Raw genomic sequence first — 26,701 nt, forward strand, 5'->3', positions numbered from 1 at the left:
CTAAGGAAGAAGAAAGAAATAACTTCCAGATGATTCCTAGAATTCTAGTTTAATTCCGATTAACTGAAAGCCCAGATAGCAGAGAATCAGATATAAAAATAGAATGAGAGCAGACTAGGAGTAAAGTAAAATTATTATTTTGTCTAACTGTTTACTTCTCATAAAACACATACAATAAGCACAAATATTATCTATTTTACAATAGGTATAATAATTTAATTCTGAGTTTCTCCAACCATCAGCTCTTTTTCCCCACTTGCTTTCTTTCCCTAAAATATTTTCTATTCTACCAACTTAGAGGATAGCATCTACAGATAACACTGAATTCTTAGAAATGTCTGCTTCTATATTCCAAATTATTCACATATAAACATATATATGAATTTCATTTGAAGGAAATGTATGTAAAAGTATTTCACTTATGCTTAGTTATCCATTGGTTTTCTGTGTGCTATTGTTTAAAAAAATACATTTTGATCCACATTGGTTCATTCTAAGGACAAGGCATAATTTGAATGGTTCTAAAAATATTCCATTCCTCAAAATAATTCTCTTTATTCCTTGGGATGAACATATATCAGAGTAACCACCAGAATCTTTCTAGAATTCTCATGACTAGGAAGTTTCTCCATTGTCTGCCATATGAATGCTTTTTCCTTGTATTATCTTTGTTTGGTCTGGTTTTCCTCCTTTCTGGGTCTTGTATATAAGCCCAGTCAGTCACTTGGTTTTAATATGACTTTGTTCTGCAGTAAGAACATTTCAGGATACACGTTATCCAGAGTGACAGGAATATAGTCTGGTTACTTTAACCAGTTTGATGCTTCTTAATTCATTCAGCTCAATTTCAAAAAATTGTTGCTTATAACCCCAAACAAGGGAGATTGGTGAGGGGAATAATGGAAATCCATTGGGTTAGACAAAGGGAAACAAAGGGAAGGGAGAGAGGAGGGGAATAGGAAAGACAGTCATAACTTTCCTAGCCTTGTATTTGTTTATATAACCAGGGTAACTCTACATTGTATTTGTTTATATAACCAGGGTAACACCACAAGAGTGGGATCCTAAATAAAATAAGTTATACTCCATGTATGTATGCATAATCTGCCAAAATAAATTCTACTGTCATGTATAATTAAAAAGAACAAATTTTTTAAAATTGTTGCTCAAAATTCACTGCCAGATCAGCTGATAATTAAGCTTAGGCTAGCCATTAGATAATGTCCTTGCTTCCAATTGAAGACTGCTTTCCTTCTGCAACCTCCAATCACTGCTTGAGTAGTTATATTTGGATTCCATCCTAAATCTCTATTAAATTTTTCATCTCAAGATCCTTTCAATCTGTTTAGATAAAGTGAATTAAGCTGCTGCTTCCTCTTTCCAAGGCTTTCTAGATAGCTTATCTATATAAAGCTGGGGGGAGGGTTTATCCCTGGACTCTTCCAGCAGTTTACAACTACCTGTCCCTGCTCTAGTTTCTCTAATTTCTAGTTTCCTGTTCTTAAATTTTCCCCAAGTGTTTCTCCAGATGAATTCTAACTTTTTTTAAATCATCTATTTCTCTCACTGTTATACCTACAATCTTCTCCTTTCAGTACTTTGGAAAACTTCATCCTACCTAGCCCTCTCATTACAATTTAGGCCTATTTATATTTCAATTATTATTATTATTATTTTATAATTGGACACAATATCTTTATTTTTATGTGGTGCTGAGGATCGAACCCAGGGACTCACACATGCTAGGCAAGCACGCTACCACTGAGCCACAATCCCAGCCCCCTATATTTCAATTATTTTTGCCTCCATGTAGACAAGAATACTATCATATTCATTGTTTTTTTTAAATCATAAGGTTTAATCATCCAAAACCTGGTTATCAATGATAACTTTATAATTACATACCTGATTAAGATAGAAATGTCTTATTATATGGTATATACTATAAGTCTAGAAGATGAGATGCTGAGGAATTAAATGGAAGAATGCAAATAATCCATTAAAACTCCAAATAAGATATAGCTCCAAAATTAGGGGATAAGTTCAAGGAAAGGTTAGTGTCTGATACAGAAACTAATAAAAATGGGATATGATGGAATCTAAAGAAATAACTCAATTAAACTATTTATTGAAAAATTCCAAAATTGAGCCATTGTCTCTTAGCCCAATTCATAAAGTGACTGGGTTTCTCAAAAAACTACAGTCTACTTAGTGGCATTGTCAAATGCCTCTGCTTACTGTTGTGCTGTCATACAAAAGGAAATTGAAAGTCAGCTTCAGTCCTAAGAAAGGCAAGAAATCAAGCTTATATTAGTTTTATCCAGCCTCCCAGATGGAAGGATACTTTCACCTTAGAAGACCAATGTCAATTATTTAGTTAGACTATACCTAGAAGAGTGCAGGGGCAAGCTACAGTTAATTTTGTAAAAATAGCCAGTAATTACATCTAACTATTTTTGTTGTAATTATTTTCACCAAGTGTTGCTGGAGGCAGGAAGAACTAGGAAGAGGAGTGGATAGGAATGTCATGGATGAGGAATGTAATGTACATTTAGTGCCAGACAGAAAAAAAATAAATTGCTAAATGCAAGTTTCAAGAGAATTGCAGTTCAGGAGTAGGTGAACAGAAAGAAATGCTAGGAGAAAGGCAAGGCTGAACAACTGATAAGAGAAAGTTAGGATGAGGCATAATCATAAGGGAGTATGTTTATACATAAATGCTGAATCTGAGTGCTTGAATAAAAAGAAAGATTGGAAGAAAGCAGTCCCCAGAGGTTGCCATAGTAAGCATTTTTCCAAACAAAGTTGGTACTTTGGAATGTCAAGCAAATGAGGGTAATATTTGTAACCATCATAAATAAAGTAGAAGATAGGGAACTGAATGTAATCAGTCAGATGTAGCACATCAGCTAGGATGACATGGCATTAAAGCAGCTAACACTTTGTTACTTAATATGAGAAATATATTCAGTAGTTCCCAAATTTTAGTCTTTGGGTGCTAATTTAATCATCTTTGTGATATCCTCATATCACCTACACTCTTACCTGTTTAATATAATCCTTTGACACAATTATTTTTAAAAAATCTTCACACTTTAGCTTCATCCTAAGCAGTAATATCTATGACACCATGAGTTTGATAACTAGATCTTTTCCTGACATCCATTGATGTAAATGCAAAACTTTCAAAATAAAAGCACTTTATCTGTGTAGCGGCTGAAATCAATCTGTGAACTACTGGTGATACATGGATATCATTCAAGAAATTCTGAAATATATATGTTGTTTGTCCACAGAAATGTCCTGGATTGAATTTAAGAAGAAGAGTTTTAGGGCTGGGGACGTGGCTCAAGCGGTAGCGCACTTGCCTGGCATGCATGTGACCTGGGTTCGATCCTCAGCACCACATACAAACAAAGATGTTGTGTCTGCTGAAAACTAAAAAATAAATATTAAAAAAAAAAAGAAGAGTTTTAAATGCACTTAGGATCTACTTTTCTTCAGGCTCCTTTTTGCTTTCAGGGGCGCATGGGGGAGAAACAAATGAAATACCACTAATTTCCTTCTAATTTAGAGTCTTGGGGGTCCTATTTTAAGTCATTAAAACTACTGGATTGCTAAAATTATCAGCCATTTGGTAAAAGAGCTTTACATTAACCCAAGAGTAAGATCTCCTCTAGTATAAATAGATCTGTCGGTCTACTGAAAGAGAGATGCTCCTGGATATTTTGTTATGCTTGTATCCGGTTATGAAAAAGAAAAGCTATATGGGGGAGTGCAATATTTACCCTCATATTCTGAGTAGAGAGGGGCAGATAAAGATCCATACTACTTGATGCTGGGTGCACTAATCCCAGTGACTTGGGAGGCTGAGGCAGGAAGATAGCAAGTTCAAGGCCAGTCTGGATAACTTAGACCCTAAGCAACTTAGTAAGATCCTGTCTTAAAATAAAAATTAAAAAGGATTGGGGATATAGCTCAGGGATAAAGCATCCTGGGCTCAATTTCTAGTACTAAAAAAGAAAAAAACAAATGTTCCATACTACCTGAACCCATCACACATACTTCTACTGAGTTCCAACCAATTGCAGCAGTAACAATTTGTTCTCCTAAAAGGTCTTATCACTGAGAGACAGAAGTTGAAGCAAATAGCCAATGTTGGCATCTGGAGAGATACAAATTCTGCCCACAACAAATTCTGAACTTGACCTCTGAACTTATGAATCATCCTCTTATAAGTTAAATTAGAATGAACGAGTCCCCCTAAATTTGAAGTGAATAAATAGTTTTTCAACTTACAAAGTTTAAAAACTTAGGGATGCTCTACCAAAAAAATTAATCATATTTGTGGTCCAGTTTACTTAGAAGGCTGTCCTTTTTTTGAAACTTTAGTAGGTACAACAGAAGCTAAAGACAAACTTAATCTCTAACCCAGTTTTCCAAATGCTGGCTTGTTTGTTGGAAAGAATTATGAGTGGATCCTACTACTCATTTCAAAGCTCTGTCTTACATCTTACTGGTAGAGGCTTTGCCATGATAGTCAATGAAAGATATTTACTAAGGGAGCTGTTTAAGGAATGAAATGAGTTTACATGGTAGTGTTAGTCAGACTTCCATTACTACATAATATCTGAGATAACTAACTTATAAAGAGAAAAGGTTTGTTTTGGCTCAAAGTACTGGAGATTTTAGTCCATGATTAGTTGGCCCTATTATTTTGGGGCCTGTGACAAGGCAGCACATCATGGTAGGAGCATGCAGCAAAAACACATCATGGCGAGAGAGAGAGAGAGAGAGAGAGACAGAGAGAGAGAGAGAGAGAGAGAGATGAGGGCCGTGTCCCACAATCCTCTGGGAGGGCACATCCCCAATGACCTAATAACCATCTATACCTCCCCCCCTTCCACCTCATAAAGGCTCTACCACTCCCAATAGTGATACCCTAGGGACCAAGCCTTTAACTCATGGGTCTTTGGGGGACATTCAAAATCCAAGCAACAGTAGGTAGATAGAATATTTTCAAACACAGCAAAGATTGGTTTGTGCTGCAAGCATTCATTTGGAAAGAAGCTTTATATCCTGTCACTGAATCATCTGCCTGTCTTCCAAGGGCTATGCTGACCTTGTTAAATTGTCTGTTTCTCACTTAGCTCATCAATTAGCAATCTCTGTTAATTAAATGCTAAGAGGACAATGTGATGTCTAGGTAGCAGAATCCAAGACCAACTTCTAATTACATAAAACTTAAACCTTTTGGTATCAGGTAAGCTCTCTCTTGAGCAGGTTAGTACAGAAACTTTATTCCTTTTTCACTTTTCAGTCAGTCATGTTGTGGTATGTTGGTCAGTTTTTTGTCAGTGTGACTAAAATACCTGACAAGAACAATTTAGAAAAGGAAAGGTTTATTTCAGCTCATGGTTGCAGAGATTCATCCACAGTGGGCCAACTCCATTGCTGTGGGCCTGAGGTGAGGCAGAACACCATGGTGGCAGGGCAGTGGTGGAGGAAAACTACTTCACTCCTGGCAGCTAGGAAGAAGTAGCGGGTGGGCACAGGGAAAATGAACACTTTCAGGGAACACCCCTAGTAATTCCCTCTTCTAGCCACACCCCACCTGCCTACAAGTCACCTGTGACTGACTTCATTCAAACTAGGAGGGATTGATTAGGTCACAGCTCTCATAATCTAATCTTCTCACCTCTGATTATTCCTGTATTAACATAGAAGTTTTGGGGGTCACTGCATATCCAAACTATAACATAAGCTAACTTAATAAAAGTATTTGATGCCATGGAACTCATAGAAAACTATAAATCTTCATGACCTTGAATCTGGCAATGAACTCTTAGATATGATACCAAACACATAAACAACAAAAGAGAAAAAAAATAAATTGGACTTCAAAATTTAAAACTTTGGGGCTGGGGTTGTGGCTCAGTGGTAGGGCACTTGCCCAGCATGCGTGAGGCACTGGGCTCGATCCTTGGCACCACATAAAAATAAACAAAATAAAGTTATTGTGTCCATCTACAAATATATATATATTTAAAATATATATATTTAAAAAATTTAAAACTTTGTGTATCCAAGAACATTATCAAAAAACTGAGAAGATGGCACACATAAACAAGAGGGAATATTTGCAAACATGTATCCGATAAATGACTCACACCCAGAAAAGGCATAGAATCCAACAACAGAAAGATAACCCAGTTTTTTAAATGAGCAAAGAATTTGTCTAGACATCACTCTAAAGAAAATGTGCAAGTGACCAACTAGATGTTTAATATAATTTGTCAAAACCACGGTGAGACACCAGTTCACATCCACTATGATGGCTGTAACTTTTTTAAAATATTTTTTTTAAGTTGTTGATGGACGTTTATTTTATTTATTTATATGTGGTGCTGAGAATTGAACCCAGTGCTTCACACATGCTAGGCAAGCACTCTACCACTGAGCTACAACCCTACAACCCCAGTCCTGATGGTGTAACTTTTTATTTTTTAAAATTTTTTAAAAAATATTTATTTTTTAGTTGTAGTTGGACACAATACCTTTATTTTATTTATTTTTATGTGGTGCTGAGGATTGAACCCAGGGCCTTGCACATGCTAGGCAAGCGCTCTACCACTGAGCCACAACCCCAGCCCCAGATGGTATAACTTTTTAAAAAGGAAAATAACAAGGGTTGTTAAAGATGTGAACAAATTGGAACCCTTGTAGATTGCTGGTAGATCTATAAAATGTGGCAGCTGCTACAGAAAACAGTGTAGGAGTTCTTCACATGATCCAATAATTCCACTCCTTGGTATATAACCTAAAGAATTTAAAACAGGTACTAAACAAATACTTGTATGTGAATGTCTATAGCAGCCCTATTCATAATAGCCTAAAGGTAGAAACCACCCAAGTGTCTATCAATTACATGGATACATAAAATGTGGTAGGTGAACATAATGAAATATTATTTATTCATAAAAGAAATGAAGTACTGATCCATGCTATGATGTGGAAGAACTTCAAAAACATTATGCTAATAAAAAAGCCTGATACCAAAGCTTACATTCTATCTGATTCCCTCTATATGAGATTTCCAGAATAGGTAGATACATAGAGATAGAAAGCAGATTAATGTTTGTGCCAGATTGGAAGAAGAGGGGAATGGCAAGGGACTAACTGCTAAATGGGTTCAGGGCTTACTTTGGGGGTTATAAAAATATTTTAGAGCTTGATAGAGGGATGGGTATGGAATGGAGCACACTAAATGCCATTGAATTGTACATTTTAAACTGGTTATTTGTATGTTAGAACCCCAATTTAAAACAAAATATAGTAGATTGTTGTGGAATGATCTGACATGCAAATTTGAAACTGGAATCATGGAGCACTTGATGAATAATTGTATCAGAACAGGTGACATTAACTGGAACATGACTGGCTTTCTGAAGTGACTGCTAGATCATGGGGAACTTGATAGTGTCAGATGATGGAGCTGATAGATACGTGGCAAGCAGCTGACGGCTTAGAAACTATAGAAGTACATCTACTATTCTGTGGGAGTACTAATTAAGACCAGGGGAAGGTCACAGAAGTGCTTTGGAGGAGTTATTCACTATTCCACTAACAGCACATGAGTCTGTTGAGAGCAAGTTCTATTCCCAGAGATACAGAATTGATGTGGAAGAACTAAGAATCCTTACTAGGAGGGTGTGCTTTCTATTTTATGAAAGCCAGTTTCATTAAGCTCTACAGAAAATGCCTTGATGTTTTTAAGTGGTTATGAGCCATCTGAACCCTGATTTAAAAGGAATAATTTTATATTTGCTTCTTCCTGATCTGTAATTGGCCTCATTTCCAAACTGGTTAAAGTTATTATCATCCTGAGGATGAAACTTAAACTGTGTTATATGCACATCTTGATACAGTGCTAATATTTATATAACACCAAACTATAGCTTGTCTTTCACATTTTAAAAAAGTCAGCTCACTTGCTGAATTTAAAAAAAAAAAAACTTTTGATGATTACTACAGATTGAACATCTCACATAAAGTAGAAAACAAATAAAACAGAAAAGTATTCACATATCCTTGGGGGTGGGTGCTTCTCAGACTGAAACTCAAACTGCATCTTCTGTTCATTAGGATGTTTGCTTGGCTACAAGAATTCAGAAGATCAAAATAACAATGGCTTAAACCAACAGGGATTTGTTTGTCTCATATAATTTGAAGAAAGTTAGATCTGCTAAATAATACCACAAAACCTCCTGGCATTTTTTCTTTCCATTCTACCATATTTAGCCTCATGTTTTTGGACTCAGGGTCACAATTTGGCTACCGCAGTACCTGACATGTATGAACATATGTTTAAGGTGAACATGTCTTAAGTGAACATAATGAGGAGAGTAGGGTGGGGGATTGTGAAAGCACCAACATTATCTCCTTTTATTAGGAATTAAAAGCTTTCCCAGAAACTTCACAGTAGACTTCTGTTTACATCTGTTTGCAAGGCTACCCCTAGCTACAGTGGAAGTAGAACGAAAATGTTTAGCATTTCCAGCTTCTTTAATGGAGGGATGAAAATAAAGAGAGTTGGGAATGGATTTGAAGTTAGAAACCTTTTGCTGTCTGCCACACTTGAACAAATATTAAAGACATTCTTAGATGAGGAAAAAAAAAAGAAAACTTAGTTTATGCCTAATAAACAAGAACATTACTGTATGTCTCCTATATCAACTCTGGTTACCTAGGAAGTGTGTAGTTGCTCAAGTTTTACTTTATCTCAGGAAAAATGAAAACTGATATTCTATCCTAATGATTTGTGGTCATTCTTTTCCGATCCTAAAAAGATCTTGTTACATATTGATTCATTTGGTTTTAGCACATTAAAGAGAAAAACACTGGGGATTGGGGAAGTAGAAAAGATACATAATGGGCTACATGATCATGTATTCACCTAAATTTAGAACATTAAGGGGTCTGGTCTTGGCAATAATAACTTTTTATTTTGAAGGTTATACATTTTCCCCTACTATTCTCCTTTCTTTCAAATGCCCAGTTAAACATACACCCAGGTGGGTGCAGTAGCACACAAAACACTCCTGTAATCCCAGCAGCTGGGGAGGCTGAGACAGAAGGATCTTGAGTTCAAAGCCAGTCTCAGCAAAAGTGAGGTGTTAAGCAACTCAGTGAGATCCTGTCTCTAAAAAATACAAAATAGGGCTGGGGATGTGGCTTCATGGTTGAGTACCCCTGGGTTCAATCCCTGATACCAAAACCAAAAAGCATACACCCTTAATGCTCCCGCATACACATGCACACGCACACACACATACACACTCATATACACATGCAAAATGATATAAATAGAGCATAGGGGAATGAAGCAATTATTTAAACCTTGACCTGGGCAAAGGAAGGTCATGACTGAATCCTCAATGCCAGGAAAAAAGAGAACACAAATCTCTTTTAAGTTATTATGCCTGAAACATAAATTTATGCAGCAATATTTCAGGCAAGAGTGGTCAGATTTACGATCACATAAAATTCATTCAAGTCACAAAAAAATCCACCTTCGTCTTTGTTATCCACAGAACCTATCTTACCCAACCAGACAAAATAAGCTTAACCTTGACAAATTTTCTCCCTGGAGCAAATGCTTGCATCAACTGGCAGATTTTCCCAGCTGTGGATTTGTAATTACTTTCTGAATTTTAAAGAAAAGATTAAATGACTACATAAGGATCTGAATATTACCATCCACAAATCTTTCTACTAACTGATTACTATGAGTTATTATTAAATGAGTTTTCCATGTTTCATAAGCATTTCCTGTGCTGGTGCATCTTTTGTGATACTACATATTGCCTCTGACAAATGATTCAAAAAATAAATTATGAGCTTCAAAGAAATGAAGCCATGTAGGTGGTAGAATATATTTCAAGGAAGATTTTTATAATATCTTGGAGGGCAGAATTTAAAAATATATTTTCCAAGGCTTTTAAGGTTTATATATAAATGTTAAAATACATTTTACAAAAGGAACAAAAGTCTTTGTAAAGAGCAATGTTTATAGGCTTAACATTTGAGCTGAATAACTTGGGTTACAATTGTGATAGAAATAATCTGTAAATATCACTTATAGACAAAATACCTTCCCTTCTATTGAATGGAATGGACTTCAAATCTGCTAGCCAAAGGGTACAGTTTAACTATCTCTATGACAACCATCTTTTTCATTTATTGCAGCATCTGAAGAAGGAACATGCTGTTTACAGTGGAATAATGCATTAGGTCTAGAATTTAATGAATTTTCTTTTACGTGCTATTTATAGATTTCTATCGTATCTACAATCTTAGTCATTGAAGTTGCAAGATAGACTGGGTCTTCATAAAGTTCTTCTACAGATATCTGGTTATATTAATCCCTTTTGGCTGACTGCTATAGTACAATATTTTGTGTTTGGAAAGTACATTCTAATCATTTTCATTTATCTTCTAAATATCCGTTAAGGATGGAGTAACCTCCAGACAGGGCATATGTTAGCTATTACGGAAGGCAGAGGAGTCCACTAGCCTTTTATAGAGAATTTATAGAACTGTTGGAAGTTAACAAAACAAACCATCTTGTGGCAAATGCCATAATAAAAGGGACAGTTAAGAGAGGCAGAACTCAGAACCTAATACTGGAACCCAAGGAAAGAGACCTGCTAGCTTCTGAGTTTGGAGAATAAACAATAGTCTATAATTGGAGAGCTTACTGTGCTAGGACTTTACTATCACTGAAATCCCACAACAATCCTGTTAAGAAGATATAATTACCCTCATATTCAGATAATTAGGGAAATTTCTCAATAAGAGGTAACTTCTCTGCTATTCTCTACTATAATGATGTTCAATAAATGATCAAATGGTATTCCTTGTATTCATGCTACGAATATTTAATGTACAATTAGTGCTAGGCATTGTGCTAGCCATTAGGCAAATAAAAATAAACAAGACCAACATACATCCTACACGCACAAAATTAACTTTGCTAGTCTATGCAGCATAGTCTGTGTTCAAAGAATGAAAATAGCAAATACTTGCACAACGTGACTTATACACAAGCGCTGTTCTAAGAATTCAACATATTAATTCATTTAATTTGCCTAACAATCCTAAGAAGTATTAAGCTATATATATATCCTTAGTCTTTTTTGTTTTTTATTTTGAAACAGGGTCTTGCTGAGTTGCTGAGGCTGACCTCAAACTTGCAATCCTCCTCCCTTAGTCTCCTTAAGTAGCTAGAATTATAAGTGTGTGCCACTACACCCAACTTACGGATTTATTTTCTAATAGAAAAACAGAAATAGCTATAAATTTGGCATAAATTTCTAAAGCAGCTCATAAGAACTTATTAGAAGCATTATAGTAGCTAGAATAGAAATTTACATAAATCATGTTGTTCTATCACAATTCTTCAACAAACTTAACTGAGCACCTCCAATGTGGTAGATACTGTTCATATGCTGAGAAATTAACAATAAGCAATACAAAGTCCCTTGCAGTCTGGTTTGAAATAAGAGGTTGAGGATAGGAAGTTGTGATTATAGGGGACAGACAGATGCGAGTGATGGGAATATGAGGTTAAGGGAACATTAAATGGGCTCACTGTGTTGACCCCCACATGATTCTTGTCCAAGAAGCAGTTTACCTGCAGCCCTGCCTGGCTTAACTGGACAGGATACATTACATTCCTCAGCAAACTACCTATTATCTGCAGGAGAAATACAGGCCTGAAATAATTCTAATAAGAGGAACACAAGTTACCCTAAAGGAGATTTTTGGGAACCTTTCACAGACCACATCCTAGAATTAAGGGAGAAAAGGATAATTCCCCCTAACCATAAATCTGTAAGAACAGTTTCTGATTAGAACTGGTCAGCATGGCAAAACGTGATTTAGAGTGGTCGTGGCAACTGGGAATTGAAAGTCTGATGTCATCCTGCTGTTAGTCAAAAGTCAAGAGGTAGACATGGGCAGGATTCTCAAAACTTCCCCAGAACCCCCAATGGAACTGGAGGGCAGAAGGGGCACACTGTCCCTTTCCTCTCTGAGAGAACCCAATCTCTCCCTTCAGTGTCTGCTTTCCCTTTTCCGATTCCTTCAATAAACTCATGTCTGTTACTCTGAGCAACATGTCTGAAATCTTTCTGACTTGATCCCAAGAATCAGAGCTTGAAGGGGGGCCTTCACAATACCTGTTTCTCAGAAGACCCCAGCACTGTATCAGTGATAAGGTCTTCTCTCCTTTTCTATCTTTTCTCTTTCTTATTTTTCTATCCCAAAAATGAAAAGCAGAAACTGGGTAGAGAATATACCAAAGTGAGTTTTATTAAAATTGAAATGTGGGAACTGGCATAAAGCTCATGCTTAGTATGTAGAGATCCTAGGTTTGATTGCCAGCACTGCCAAAATGAATAAGTGAAAAAAATCAAATAGGAATGTGAGAGACTTTCCTTTCTTACTTTTCTTCCTTTCTCAGAAGTTGACCAAAGTTTTCCCTCTATGTTGTTCTACCTGTCTCTAGTAAAAACCCTTCCTTGACCAACTGAAGTTATCAAGTAGGGCAATGATGGTAGAAATGTGGGTGGTGCAGTGGTTGGGAGAAGAGGAAAACAATGGTCTTGAGAAGAGAAAGGGTTACAAAAGAAAAGAGAAAGGGAAATGTACAGCCCCATAGAAGAAAATAATTACTATCCATACTAGAAGAAAAGGCAATTTGTTTCCAAGATACTAAGATCAATAGATTCTGCAGGGCTTATCATTCTTTGTAGGGTTCTCTATCAATTTTTCTTAAAGAAAAATAATTCTCAGGAAGCAAGATTTACTTAAGAAACACTAGGAAATAGGAATCCTTTCTAATGTAACTATCCCAAATGTAGTTTTCTAATTAATTGTCCAAGGACTATATACTTGTTCTTGGTTACAGCAACAAAAACTGTTTTTTGCTAACTTCAACAAAAAAGAAATTTGTTGGAAAGATGTAGAATAGCTCACAGATAAGATAGGAAGGCTGGACCCCATGGCTGGAAATTTGACAGGAGCCAGGGAAGGGAAGGGACCAGAAATCAAGCCAAAGTTTCTATTGCAGAAATGGCATATTTGGGATGTTTAAATGGGCATGACTGTCTGCACTCTGCTGCTGCTAAATGTCACTCCATGTGTCACTTCAAAACTGTCCCTACAAACTAGGCACAGTAATCCGAGTTATTCATGAAGCTGAGGCAGGAGGACCACAATTTCAAAACCAGCCTGGGCAAGAGGAAACAAGACCGTGTCTCAAATAAACACACACACACACACACACACACACACACACACACACACACACAAAACAAAAAAAACCTCATCATGTAGCTAAGTGACACAGTGTTTGTCTAGCATGTGGGAGGTCCTGGGTTCAATCCCTGCTCCTGCAAACAAAACAAAACTGTCCCTAACTTCATTAACCCCAGACTCAAAGTCTTGGGCAGGAACATCTAATTTGTTTGCCCTAAGTGAATCAAGAGAGGTGGTTTTTTGGCTCCGTCACTTTCAAGAATCACACAGCATGGATTCCATCCAAATAGATGCCAGCAGTTAGGAAAGTGCACACTGCATATAATTTATTAAAGTACTATTGTAATGAAAAAAACAAAATTTCAGGGAAGGATTTGCAAGGGCAACAAAAGAACCCTTCTCAAGTGTTACCTCCAATAACCAACTCAAATAATAACCACCCAGGCTGACCTGCCCTTAACTGTTTCTTAGATCTTGAAGCAAATATCTTTGTGAAGATTGCTGCTTGTTCAGGGCATGGCATGGTCTCATTAGAACCCCATGAGTGTGGGTACACCCAAGTTAATAAATCCATTTTACATATAAGTTTGACACTCTTGGAGAGGGTATGTTGCCTCTAGTCATTCTCTAGGCATGATTGTTATTATGGAGTGCGGACTTAGAGCAATTAACTACTTCTACCTTACTTAGGCAAAACATGGTTAGTAAAATTATCTTAAAATATATATTTCCTCTAGAAAATATTTCATATTTTTTCTCATAAAACAAATGATAGTGATTTGAAAGTCCCAGATGAATAGGAAATCTCTTTATTACAACTGAAATTGAATTCATTCATTATAAATCAGATTGGATAATGCTTTTCAAAGCTTCAAATTTCACCTGGAAAGAAATCTAATTAACAAGATTGCTTTTTACAAATTAATTTCCTGACCTATTTCCTTATAGAATTGAAACTAGATTCAAAGACATTTGTTCTAGTTACTTAGTTATATTTGAGCTTAAAGCTTTTATATTTGGGATTCTATGTACTTTGATAATACATGTAAATCCAAATGAATTTTTAAATTAAAATTACAAATATTGAGAACAATAGTTTTGAGGAGTATGTATTACCATCACATCAAACTCAATATCTGGGCTTATATTCCTTCCCAATTCTAATTGCTCAAAGGCACTTTTCCAAATATCTAATGTTGTGATGTTTTGATTAATCCTTAGGGAAACAGGTTTCTTCATGAGGAAGGTCAAGGTGTTAAAGTCAACAAAATCCTTCATAAATCATGCAAAGCAAGGCTTCCTGAACACATAGGTGGACAACACACTTCTTTAGTTTCTGTTTTATTCCTGCTATAATAAAGATAAAATTCCCTTTGAGGTAATTACAAAGTCTACAAAATTTGTGCTCTTCTTAGGTGCAAAGCATGCAGGGCATCAGGTCTGGCTGGCAACCTAAGAGCTGCAGCAGCTAGGAATGGCTGCAGTGCTCTCAGCAGTGATGCAGTTTAACAAACTCAGCCACAATTCAGGGGCTCATTGGGTGGCTGGGTTTTCATTTGGTGGTTCATTATAGGAGATGGATAAAGCAAGTGCCAGTTTTATGCCAATAAGCAGGGCAAGGCTGGCCACCAGGACAAAGATCTGGCAGGAGCCATGGCCTAGTCAGCACAGGGGCTCAGGATGAAGCCACATGGAGAAAGGATGGCAATTAGGGTCTATATCCAGACCTGAGAGACACTGCTGTCTTCAACTTTGTCTCCCTTTCAAAAATACCAATATGATATTGCTATTTCTTTTGATGCTTTAATTGAAATATACTAAGAATTTTTATTTTTTATTTATTTTTTTAAAGAGAGAGGGAGAGAGAGAGAGAGAATTTTTGAATATTTATTTTTTAGTATTTGGCGGACACAACATCTTTGTTTGTATGTGGTGCTGAGGATCGAACCTGGGCCGCACGCATGCCAGGTGAGCGCGCTACCGCTTGAGCCACATCCCCAGCCCAACTAAGCATTTTTAGTTTTCCTACCAACTGCTCATTTCCAAAGCACTGCTCCTCTAGCCCACACTAAGCCAGTGGTCAATGGCAGGCATTTAAAAGCTGCTAACCCAGAGCTCTGAGATGACTCTGCTATAAGAACCCTACCTCCAAAGAATTGATTACAGATAAGGAGTTTCTCCCCTGGGGAAGTGAAGTCAGAAAGCAGACAGGTAAATGGCCAATTAATAGGTCACTGGAGTATAGTTTAAGCTATAGTAACAAAATGGCATGGTATTAGCATCCAAATAGACATGTAGACCAATGGTAAAGAATAGAAGACACAGAGACAAACCCACATAAATACAGTTATCTCATACTAGACAAAGGCACCAAAAACATACAATGGAGAAAAGATAGCCTCTTCAACAAATGGTGCTGGGAGAACTGGAAATCCATATGCAGCAAAATGAAAATAAACCCCTATCTCTCACCAGGCACAAAACTCAACTCAAAGTGGATCAAGGACCTAGGAATTAGTCCATAGAACCTGCGCCTAATAGAGGAAAAAGTAGGCCCAAATATTCATCACATCAGATTAGGCCCCAACTTCCATAACAAGACTCCTAAAGCGAAAGAAATAAAATCAAGAATTAATAAATGGGATGGACTCAAATTAAAAAGCTTCTTCTCAGCAAAAGAAACAATCAATGAGATAAACAGAGAGCCTACATTTTGGGAGCAAATTTTGGCCACATGCATGCCAGATACAATACTAATCTCCAGGATATATAAAGAACTCAAAAAACTTAACACCCCTCAAAACACAAAAACAAAATAACAAAACAACCCAATCAATAAATGGGCTAAGGAGCTGGACACTTCTCAGAAGATATACAATCAACAAATATATGAAAAAATGTTCAACATCTCTAGTAATTACATAAATGCAAATCAAAACTAAGATTTCATCTCACGCCAGTCAGAATGGCAGTTATCAAGAATACAGACAATAATAAATGTTGGCAAGAATGTGGGGAAAAGGCACACTCATATATTGCTGGTGGGACTGCAAACTGATGCAACCAATCTGGAAAGCAGTATGGAGATTCCTTAGAAAACTTGGAAAGGAACCCACCATTTGACTCAACTATCCCACTCCTTGGTCTATACCCAAAGGACATAAAATCAGCATACTATAGTAAGGCAGCCACATCAATGTTCACAGCAGCTCAATTCACAATAGCTAAACTGTGGAAGCAACCTAGATGCCCTTCAACAGATGAATGGATAAAGAAACTGTGGTATAATACACAAATGGAATATTACTCAGCATTAAAAGTGAATAAAACTATGCCATTTGCAGGTAAATGAATGGAGTTGGAGAATACCATGCTAAGCAAAGTAAGCCAATCTCAAAAAAAACAAAGGCTGAATGTTCTCTGATAAGTGGGAGCTGATGCATAATGGGGATGGGGTGGAGGTGTGGGTGGGGAAAAATGGAGGCACTTTGATTGTGCAAAGGAGGGGGTATGGGGGCAGAAAAGATGGTGGAATGAGATGGACATCATTACTCTAGGTACATGTATGCACATATGGTACGACGCTACATCGTTTACAACCAAAGAAATGAAATGTTGTGCTGCAATTGTGTACAATGAATCAAAATACTTTGGGCTGTTACATATACCTAATAAAATAAATAAATTTAAAAAAATTTAAAAAGATTTTTGGAACTGAAAGGTCATGTCAAGCCAGGCTAGGGCAACTGTTTGGGGACATGAAGAGCTTAACTTTTGAACAAATAGAAGCCAGCAGGTGTATAGAGCAGATACCCAAGCAGATATATATATATAGTGTCATTTCCTTTTGGCTACTGCTGGGCCCAGCTCAATGCCTGGAGGTCTGCCTCAGCTGCCCTGGGTTTCTGTGACTCCTTCCTACAAAGTCCTTGAACTGCCTTGTGGAAAATATTTTTTTCTTGTGACAAAATTACCCCCAATCTACAATAAAATTCGTATATTTAGATCAATAATATATTAACTCAGTCAACATTTGTATTTTAATCTTTTAGTTGCAATAGAAATTTTATTTAGTAGTGGCAGAGGAGGAAGGAATCATGATATCAATCAGGTTATTATTATTATTATTTTTAGTTGTAGATAGACACAATACCTTTATTTATTTTTATGTGGTGCTGAGGATTAAACCCAGTGCCCCACACTTTCCAGGCAAGCACTCTACCACTGAGCCACACTCCCAGCCCTAAGGGTTGTTTTTGATGTTGATCCTAAAACTGATTTTAGCCTTTGGTTGGGTGAATTATTGGGGTAAAGATAGAAGAGATCTCTTCTTTTTTTGCTACTAGCCTCTATACTCTTTTATATGCATGAGCATGTATGTGTGCGAATACCTGCTGGAAGCCTGTTGTTTTCAAGGGCCCATCCACCAGGATCTGCAGCACACCCTCTGTGGCCACGTCTTCTGCTTTTCACACTCAGCTTCAACTTTATCTCACACTCACCCTTTCTTCTCTCTCCTAAAACCCCTGGGTATACATTTTGAGCCTTTTATTTATTTTTTGTTGTTGTTTATTTTTTATGTGGTGCTACAGATCGAACCCAGTGCCTCATGCATGCTAGGCAAGGGCTCTGCCACTGAGCTACAGCCCCAGCCCTATTTTGTGCCTTTTGATTCATTAATCTTTACTACCTAATTTAATTCCCATCCTATAATTCCCTTATCTCTTTAGAGAAAGAATATTAGCCCAAACTAATACTGACTTGGGGTAATAAGTGTCTAGCAACACAGCATTGCCAAACAGTTTAACAGTAATATATCTAAATAAGAAATCTCAAATTTATTTTGAAAATAGCTTTACTCCATTTCTACTCACCCCTGCAATATGACAGAACGAGGGGCAAATAATAAAATACTGTTTCACCTCTGGATGGCTTCTTTCTTCCCCAGTAGGAAGTAAGGCTTTTCTTCTTCTGTGCTACTACAGGATCCTGCTAAGACATCATAATGTTCTCAATTACTTGTTTCCATGTTTATCTCCTTTGAGACAGAGCTCTAAGACTCTTATAAATTGAATACAGAAACTAAATATGGACAATATTAAGGCCTTCCTTTTTGAGTTTTTATGAGAATTGAAGGTAAATTAATTTCAATTAAGTGCATAAAAATCATTCGTAGTGTAGTGAGTGTTCAATAAATATTAGCTGCAATTGTTACTAGTATTAATAAAACCTGTGCCCTTACACCCAGGCTTGTCTTGAGTATCTCTGTGGGTGGTGTATCATTCAGGGAATGCAGAAAATGAAATTTTGGGGCTGGAGCAAAATGAGTTCATTTCCAGACATTGTCTTCAGTGATCATGAAGCAATCCAAGTATGCCTTTGACTCAAAACACATACACACACACACACACCCACACACACACACACATAAACACACAGCTAAGACTCAACACATGTTGAATAAATGAAAGAATGTTCATTCTATACATTACTCACTCTTTCATTCATTGAAAAAAGAGTTCTTGGCCCTGATTTAATCCAAGCTATTGAACAACTTTAATGGAAGGGATCAAAGCAAACAATGTTTTTACTTTTTAAAACATATACACTATTAGCACTATTAGGACTGTCATAATAACAAAAAACTGGAAAACACTGACCCATTATGTTTTGAAATCTTTGTTACCAAATAGACAAGTACTTACTTAGGACTTTCTAACATGGGGCTGTAAGACCTACTATGAATCACCAGTGTTTACTGAGTTGCAAAGAATTTTTTGATTCATTGCTTGAACCTTCAAGCTCGTCTGAATATTTTCTAAAGATAAAAAGATCTTCATTTCCTGATTATTCTTTCTGGCTCATGACAATAATTAAGGTTTTCCCCTTCCTATTCTTTGAAAATAAGGTGATGAGAGGGGATTATAAAAGAACAGGTCAAAGAGCAATCTGCTTTGTTTCCATCAAAGAAAAGGGTCACATAGCAGGAACTAAGTTACAAGACTTGATTAATAGCAAGGCACTGGAAAACTAAGGGGCTATAATAAATCTTTTCTATTTAGTTACTTAGGTTTCTCTACCTCCTTAAGTAACCCTTTCATATTGCCACCATCCTTATTTCCTTCCTCTTGATTCTACCCTAACATGCTCACTTGTTAAAACACATCTGTGCATTTTATTCCAAAAGATTTGAAGTGGTAAAGTTACATTTCAAAATGGTCAAAATCATGCTCCCATTTCTAGATTAGTAAAAGGCTTGAATTACAGGAAATTGCTCGTCATTACCAGTCAGGTTCTGTTGTGTGCAAGTCACTGGACATCACTATGGAAACCACAGGTTGTAGCAGCAGGTAATGCCAGTGACTCAGCAGGTGGGACTTCTCATGGCAGTTAACACCAAATGTCCTGACAAGAAGCCAGGCAAATATAGTATGGTTGGTTCATTTTTTAGGTGGTCCATAAACTAATAGTTCACTAGGCTAAGGTACAACCAGGTCTTAGATATGTCAAAACACAAGCAGGGAAAACAGAAAAAGAAAGGAAAGTAAAGTGATGACAGGGAAAGAAAAAAACACATATTCATATTTACTATTAAACTAGAGCCAGTACTTTTATTTGTAGAGTTCCCAGTTCAAAGCAACAATTAATTACACATCAGGATTGGTAGGAATACCAAATATTATTTCACAACTGCCACTATGTGTTTCTTTTTCTCTGACACAATTGGCACAGATCCAGGCTTGCTATGTTTACGTCGATTCAATTCCCTAGAAATAAACAAAATAAGCAAGTTTATGAGAAATCATCTTAACCAAAGAAAATGTTCTCAAAAAATCATAAAGCATTTTCTTTCACCAGAAAAATGACTATTGAAAAAAATTTCACAATGAGAATACGTAAAAAGGTGATGTTCTTAACTAGAAATAAACTTGTTACTTATTTGCGTTTTAGCAGTATTCTTTATTAGTCTAAAACAAACCTGCCACAGTTACTAAAAAACAAACGATTTGATCCTATTCCAACATCTAACAAAAGAGCAAAATAATAGTCATTTTTATAGTTTAAATTTTAAAAAAGAGCTCTGACTTATTAAAATTTCTATTAATACTTTGCATTATGTGCATTAATTCAAGTGTTTCAAAGAGAATATTCCACAGGAGAAATGGCAGTGCAGGGGCAGTTCTGCTTTAGATACAAAATGTTAGATCTCAAATGTTACGTGAAGTATATTAGGAACTCTTATACTCACTGCTTTCACTTTTGCTGAAAAAAGAAAAAAGAAAAAAGGGTGTGGGGGAGATGGGAAAGTCAGAAAAGGGAACCGTGACACAGTCATTTGCCTCAGTACATACTTTCGTCTACGAGCTTCCTTCATGATGCGCTGCTCCTGAATCTGGCTGTAGATAGATTTTGGTAGATGTCGATGACGAGCTATACGTTTTATATGAGGATGATATTGAAATTTCTCCTTTAATTTCTGGTTATAATCCTTAGCTGCTTTTTCTCTTGATGTAAGCTAAAAAAAGAAAAATGCATTTTGGTATCTTAATGAGTAGCGCATTGGTTTTGTTTCAGTATAACAAATCTAGGCTTACCCTTCTTTGCTCCTAAAACTTTACTTTTATGCCAGGCAATCAAAATTGCCAGTGTACTTGTGCCTTTTACAAAGTTATATTCATAACATGACCCTGTAAGCACCACATTTCCTTTTAGATAGCACGTCCACAATGTGGACAGATGCCAACAAATGAAGCACTACAGTGCTATGAAGTAGGGCTGAGTGCATCACTGAGGTAGGCCTTCCTTGTAGGTATAAACAACACACGAAAAACACCTAAATCAATTACTCAATAATTTTTTTTCTGAAAATAGGTATGCAAAGAGAAAAGGAAAAAAAGTATCTGACTTCATAATAATTAGGTTTTGTTTAATGTTAAGGATACTACAAATCAGGGAACATATATTGATGAACTAAATTCAGGCACAAGGCAATACTTACTAATCATTAAACTTAAAATTAGAGTTGCCTTTAATTACAGCTTATTATACCTTGATTTTCCTTCTGGGCCTAAGGAGAAAATAATTCGTACTTAACCTTTACTTCTTATTTATTTGTTTTTTAAAACATGGTGTCATTTTTAAAATACCTTTATTTGTTTGTTTGTTTATTTATTTTTATTTAATGCTAGAGATTGAACCCAGTTCCTCACCCATACTAGGCAAGCGCTTGCCACTGGACCACAATTCCAACCCTTAACCTTTACTGCTTACTTTAATATTTGTTTCTGATAAAAATATTCTGTACGCTTCTTATATAAAATGTGGTACATTCAGAAAAAACATTAAAAACAAAACAAAAACCAATCACAATCCCACAACCCAAAGGTAATTAGCCAATGATAATATCTGCTGTATTTTCATTGAATCTTTTTTAAGTCTGAAGCTTTTTATTTTTTCTTTTTAACATTTTTTTTAGTTGTAAATGGATCTTTTATTTCATTTGCTTATTTACATGCGGTGCTGAGGACAAAACCCCAGGGCCTCATACATGCCAGGCAGATGCTCTACCACTGAGCCACAATTCCAGCCCCTAAAGTCTGAAGCTTTCTGTATTTACCTTTTATGTAAGTGTTTTAGTGGCTTTGATATTAAAGAGATCTTACTGTGACTTTAAACCTTTGATCTACCAATTACTAGTCTGCTAACAGAAGAGAGAGGCTTCTAAATTTTAAGCTTCTAGTCCCTACATCTTCACTACCTACCTCAAGGAAGACACAAAGAAACCAAGTACGTTCAAATATTACCAAATAGTAGCTTTGTTTGTTTTGTTGCTAACTTACCTTTTTTTTTTTTTTTATCACAGAGGTATCAATTTCATCAAAATACCTAAAGAACTTCAAATAAATCTCTTTATAACATTGTGATATCCATGATAATAAATTAACAACTAGCTTTATGGAGATGAAAGAAAATGGGGTCTCTTACCACACCCAATTTTTCAGAAGCATTAGCTTTCCAGAGACGAATGTTCATTTCATCAGACCCACACATAATGTACTTGCTGTCAGAAGTCCACTTTACACATATAACATGTTGCATTCGTTTTGTGTGATACACTTCTCTACAGAAGAAGAAGTAAGTTAAAACTCTAGGGATTTTAGTATAGATTTTCTTCACCCATTGCCTGCCAAGTATCCAGGATACCATTTTTTAATCCTAAGGGACTATATATAAAAGGAAAATTCAAGTTCATTTCAATGTGTTTTTACTGAATCAAATTAATACTGTTCTGTGCTAAATTCTAGGGAATTTAAAAACAATTCCTCCCCTGGAAGAATTTATAATCCAATAAAAAAAATAAATACAAACAAATTAAGCAAAATCAGATGTATAGAGAATTTCACAAAATATATGATTGCAAATACAATAAAATTTTAAAGTTGGGGTAACTTTGTAACAATAAAAAATGGCTTGCTCTTAATAAGCCCTTTTGCCCATTTCCACTTCAGTTCAAGTCAACAATTACCCTCCCATCCCAACACTCAAAAACTAGAAAAAAAAAAAACAATAGCATTCAAAGAGCACCTTGTGATCTGCTGAATCTGATGTGTGATTTTTTTTTGCCTCCGCACACTGTTTAAAAGCTTAATTGAAGTGAGAGTTGATTTACATGTGTGAAAAGAAAGGGAGGGCTACAAAAGTGTCTTATAAGTTGAGGTAAGAATCATTTTATAGTCAAATTTGATACCTATTTGTGAAACATGCTAAGTGAATTCACAGAAGATACTATATTGGGAAATGTTAAAAATAGCATTTTAAAGCAAGTTAAAAGATTAGGTCAGGAAAAATAAGCTAAGACTTTTGGGGAAGTGAATTTTCCAAATCTGGACTAAATGACTGAAAATGCAGATTACATTAAGGGAAACGAAAGAGGCTCAACAAATTATACACAGGAGAAGAAAACCCATAGAGGACAACCACATCAAATATAATTCTTATCAATAAAAGTAGCTCTAATGTATAACCACCCAACTAGTCTTTTATGTTATTTCTAAGAGTTATGTTTAATCAGTATGATAAATCATAAGAAATCTATTTTTTAAAGGGGGGAGGATGGTTAAACAGAACAGCCTATTAAATGAAAACTGGATGACATTGACTGCTTTTTCTTCTTTCTCAATGTTCTGCTTTTATGCGGCTCATTTCTTTACCTGCTTAAAAGCCCCTTTTCTTCCCACAGCAATACAATGTGTTTAAATTTATGGAAATCCAATCAGACTTTAGTAATTATTAGAAAATAACTTGTGGGCTGGGATTGTGGCTTAGTGGTAGAGCGCTTGCCTAGCAAGTTTGAGGCACAGAGTTCCAGCTTCAGTACCACATAAATGTAAAATAAAGATACTATGTCCACTTAAAACTAATATATATATATATATATATATATATATATATATATGTATATATATATATATATATATTTTAAAAACTTGTTCAAACCAGTGAAATCGAATGGTTAGACATTTAACTAACTTAGAATCATCCTTAATGGTAAACTATGCAGAGTTCTTAACTTCTTGTTCACATACATGCTAGATTTTATAAACTATACTATTAAGAAACAAATACATTATAAAAATTTAAATTCTTTAGTAGTCAAAATAAACTATTTTTCCCCAAAATGAACTAATTCTTACAGGAAATGTACTTGTTTAATACCTGTATAATATTTGTAAATACTGAATAAAATCTTCAGAGAAACCTACTTCCAACACTGATTTAACCTTAGTTTAAAAAAAATCACTTTAAAATAATACATTTTAAGTCAAGTTTGACAGCTTGTAATCCCAGCTACTAGGAAAACTGAAGCAGGAGAACCATACGCTTGTAATTATTATATTTATATATATAAATATATATAAAGTATATATATTTATATATATAAATACATAAAATACATATAAATCTTTTTATAAATATATAAAGATTATAAGAGGTCAGCCTGGGCAACTTAGTGAGAATTTGTTTCAAAATAAAAAAGGACTGAAGGTGTGGTGGTGCATGCCTGTAATCTCAGCAGCTCAGGAGGCTGAGACAGGAGGATCACGAATACAAAGCCAGCTTTAGCAATGGCAAGGAGCTAAGCAACTCAGTGAGACCATGTCTCTAATAAAATACAAAATAGGGCTGGGGGTGTGGCTCAGTGGTTGAGTGCCCCTGAGTTCAATTCCTGATATCAAAAAAAAAAAAAAAAAAAAGTTGAGGTAATAATGCAGCACAGTGGCAGAGCACACCTGGGTTTAATTTCCCGTAGTGGAGAATACAAAACAAAACAAAAAAACCCATATTTTTTTGATTTTCAAAGGAAATTGTTTTAAAAATATAGATATTAAAAAAGCTGCCTAGGCCTGAGTTGCTTGATGCACATAATGAGAGGAAACAACAGCAGACCATGGAAACAAAGTGGGATGAGCTTTCAAGCAGATGAAGCAAAGGTCATAGGGAATACCATTTATATCTAAACACAACAGGAAGCATCATATATTAAGATGATGATTACAAAATCTCCAAATGACATCAGGAAAAAAATTCCCTGGAAATGAGGATAAGAACTTCTATATACAATTCCAGAATAATTTGACCTTATCTGCATTTAGCCAGCCACGTTGGCTTAGGAATAATTCAACCCCAACTCAGCAACTAGGTCTTTGAGATCAAAGGTAAATACACAAATACATATTCCCATTTCTCTAACTTTTTGCTTGTTTTTCATTTCTTGTCTTTATGCATCATGTTAGAAAAGTATATTGTCCTACTATCTTCAGACGTTTTGGTGACAAGAAATTATGAAGGACTATAGTCTCTTGATTCTTAACAGTCTTGCCTTGGGCCTGACTAAATTATCCCCACAAACCATTCAAGACAATGTGGAAAATATTAAGGCAGTTGCAAAGGAAGCAACAGCCATATAAGAACAAATATCAGTATTTCTACAATGAAGATGATGGAATAAAGATCAAAGTCATCAGAATGCTCTTTTCAGTATGCCTTTAACTCAAGTTATCTTCAAAATCAGATTAAACAATGATGATGATAATTGTTTCCCAGCAATTAATGATACAAAGTGTGGGAATCAATGTGGCTTCCTTGAATCAAGAATAGAGAACCATGCAACTATCACAAGTTAAAACACTGAAGAGCAAGACAAGCAAATCAGCTTTGACTGAAAAAGGCATGGAAGAATTGCATGACTCTTAGGCGACAATGTCTCAAAGATCTTTTTGTGGTGAACACAGGGCTGAACAAAGTTGAGGCAAATGAGGTACTTGCTGTCTGAATTTTAAGAAGGCATTCATGCTCAAGGTGGTATATATACAGGCCCAACCCTGAGAACAAGAAACTTCTTAAATTCTGCCCCAATGCACCTAATTTGTCTTTCCCTAGTCCTGACCCTGCTGGAACAGAAAGAGGGTGTGTTAGGAAAAGGGTAGGATATGTCTTTGAAAACAAACATCATTCTTCCAGAAGGTTCAGAAACCTACTAAACCACAGGCTTAATTTATCATTAAGTGTAATGATCAAAATTCTCACCACTGCACTAAAATGTTGAGCATCTTCACCTGCTGTAGCTACAACACTGAATTAAGCATGCTCTAATTTTTAAAAGTGAACAAACGGTCTGAGAAAGATTCTCTGCTACCATCAACATTCAGGAAGCTGATAAAGTGTGTTGCCATTTCCACATGCTGTCACACAATCTCATTACACAGGTTTCTATTTTTTCCTTTCCCAGTCCTGCATTTTACTACTTTTTTTCTTTTCCTTTACTACTACCTTAATAATCCCTGGTTTTCTCCAACTAATTTTATCAACCAAGACAGGGACACTAAATGAAGTAAGAGTGTACACATACTCATACATGCATATGTGTGTGTGTGTGTGTGTGTGTTGCATTTTAGAGATTAATTTATTTTGTTTCTATTTTAATATGCAGTTGTCATATTAAAATGGAAGTGGTTGTATCTTTATTTTTGAGTGACACTACTATAATACTTGAATTATCATAATTTTTGTAGAAAAATTTCCTTTGATTTACTTTAATTTGCTTTATGCATATCTCTAGAAACATATCTAAGATATTATTACTAAGGAACAGTAAGAAGGTGTATCAAAGTGTTTTTTTGTTTGTTTGTTTCTTTTGGGCAGTACTGGAGATTAAACATAGAAGCCCTCTACAACTCTAGCCCTTTGTATTTTACTTTGAGAAAGGGTCTTACTAAGTTGCTAAAGTAGTCCTCAAACATGAAATCCTCCTGTCTTAAGACTCCTGTGTCACTGGGATTACAGACATGTGCCACTATGCCTGGTATGAAAGTGCTTT

The 26,701-nt window shown here is 35.8% G+C and overlaps 1 protein-coding gene across 1 annotated transcript in view; it reads right to left on the reverse strand.

Annotated features, from left to right (window-relative positions):
- Positions 1 to 19,907: 19,907 nt before the first annotated feature.
- The window catches only part of Dcaf13 (DDB1 and CUL4 associated factor 13), a 40,239-nt gene continuing 33,445 nt past the window's right edge, over positions 19,908 to 26,701 (reverse strand). Inside the window, exons 9-11 of the mRNA XM_027948888.2 lie at positions 22,309 to 22,444; positions 20,676 to 20,839; positions 19,908 to 20,090 (exon numbers count right to left, since the gene is read on the reverse strand). Of these exons, the coding sequence (XP_027804689.1) occupies positions 20,003 to 20,090; positions 20,676 to 20,839; positions 22,309 to 22,444 (388 nt within the window). The 3' untranslated portion in view covers positions 19,908 to 20,002. The remainder of the gene's footprint in view (positions 20,091 to 20,675; positions 20,840 to 22,308; positions 22,445 to 26,701) is intronic.

Source organism: Marmota flaviventris, chromosome 15 (genome assembly GCF_047511675.1).
Source record: "Marmota flaviventris isolate mMarFla1 chromosome 15, mMarFla1.hap1, whole genome shotgun sequence".
In the NCBI taxonomy this organism is placed as follows: Eukaryota; Metazoa; Chordata; class Mammalia; order Rodentia; family Sciuridae; genus Marmota; species Marmota flaviventris.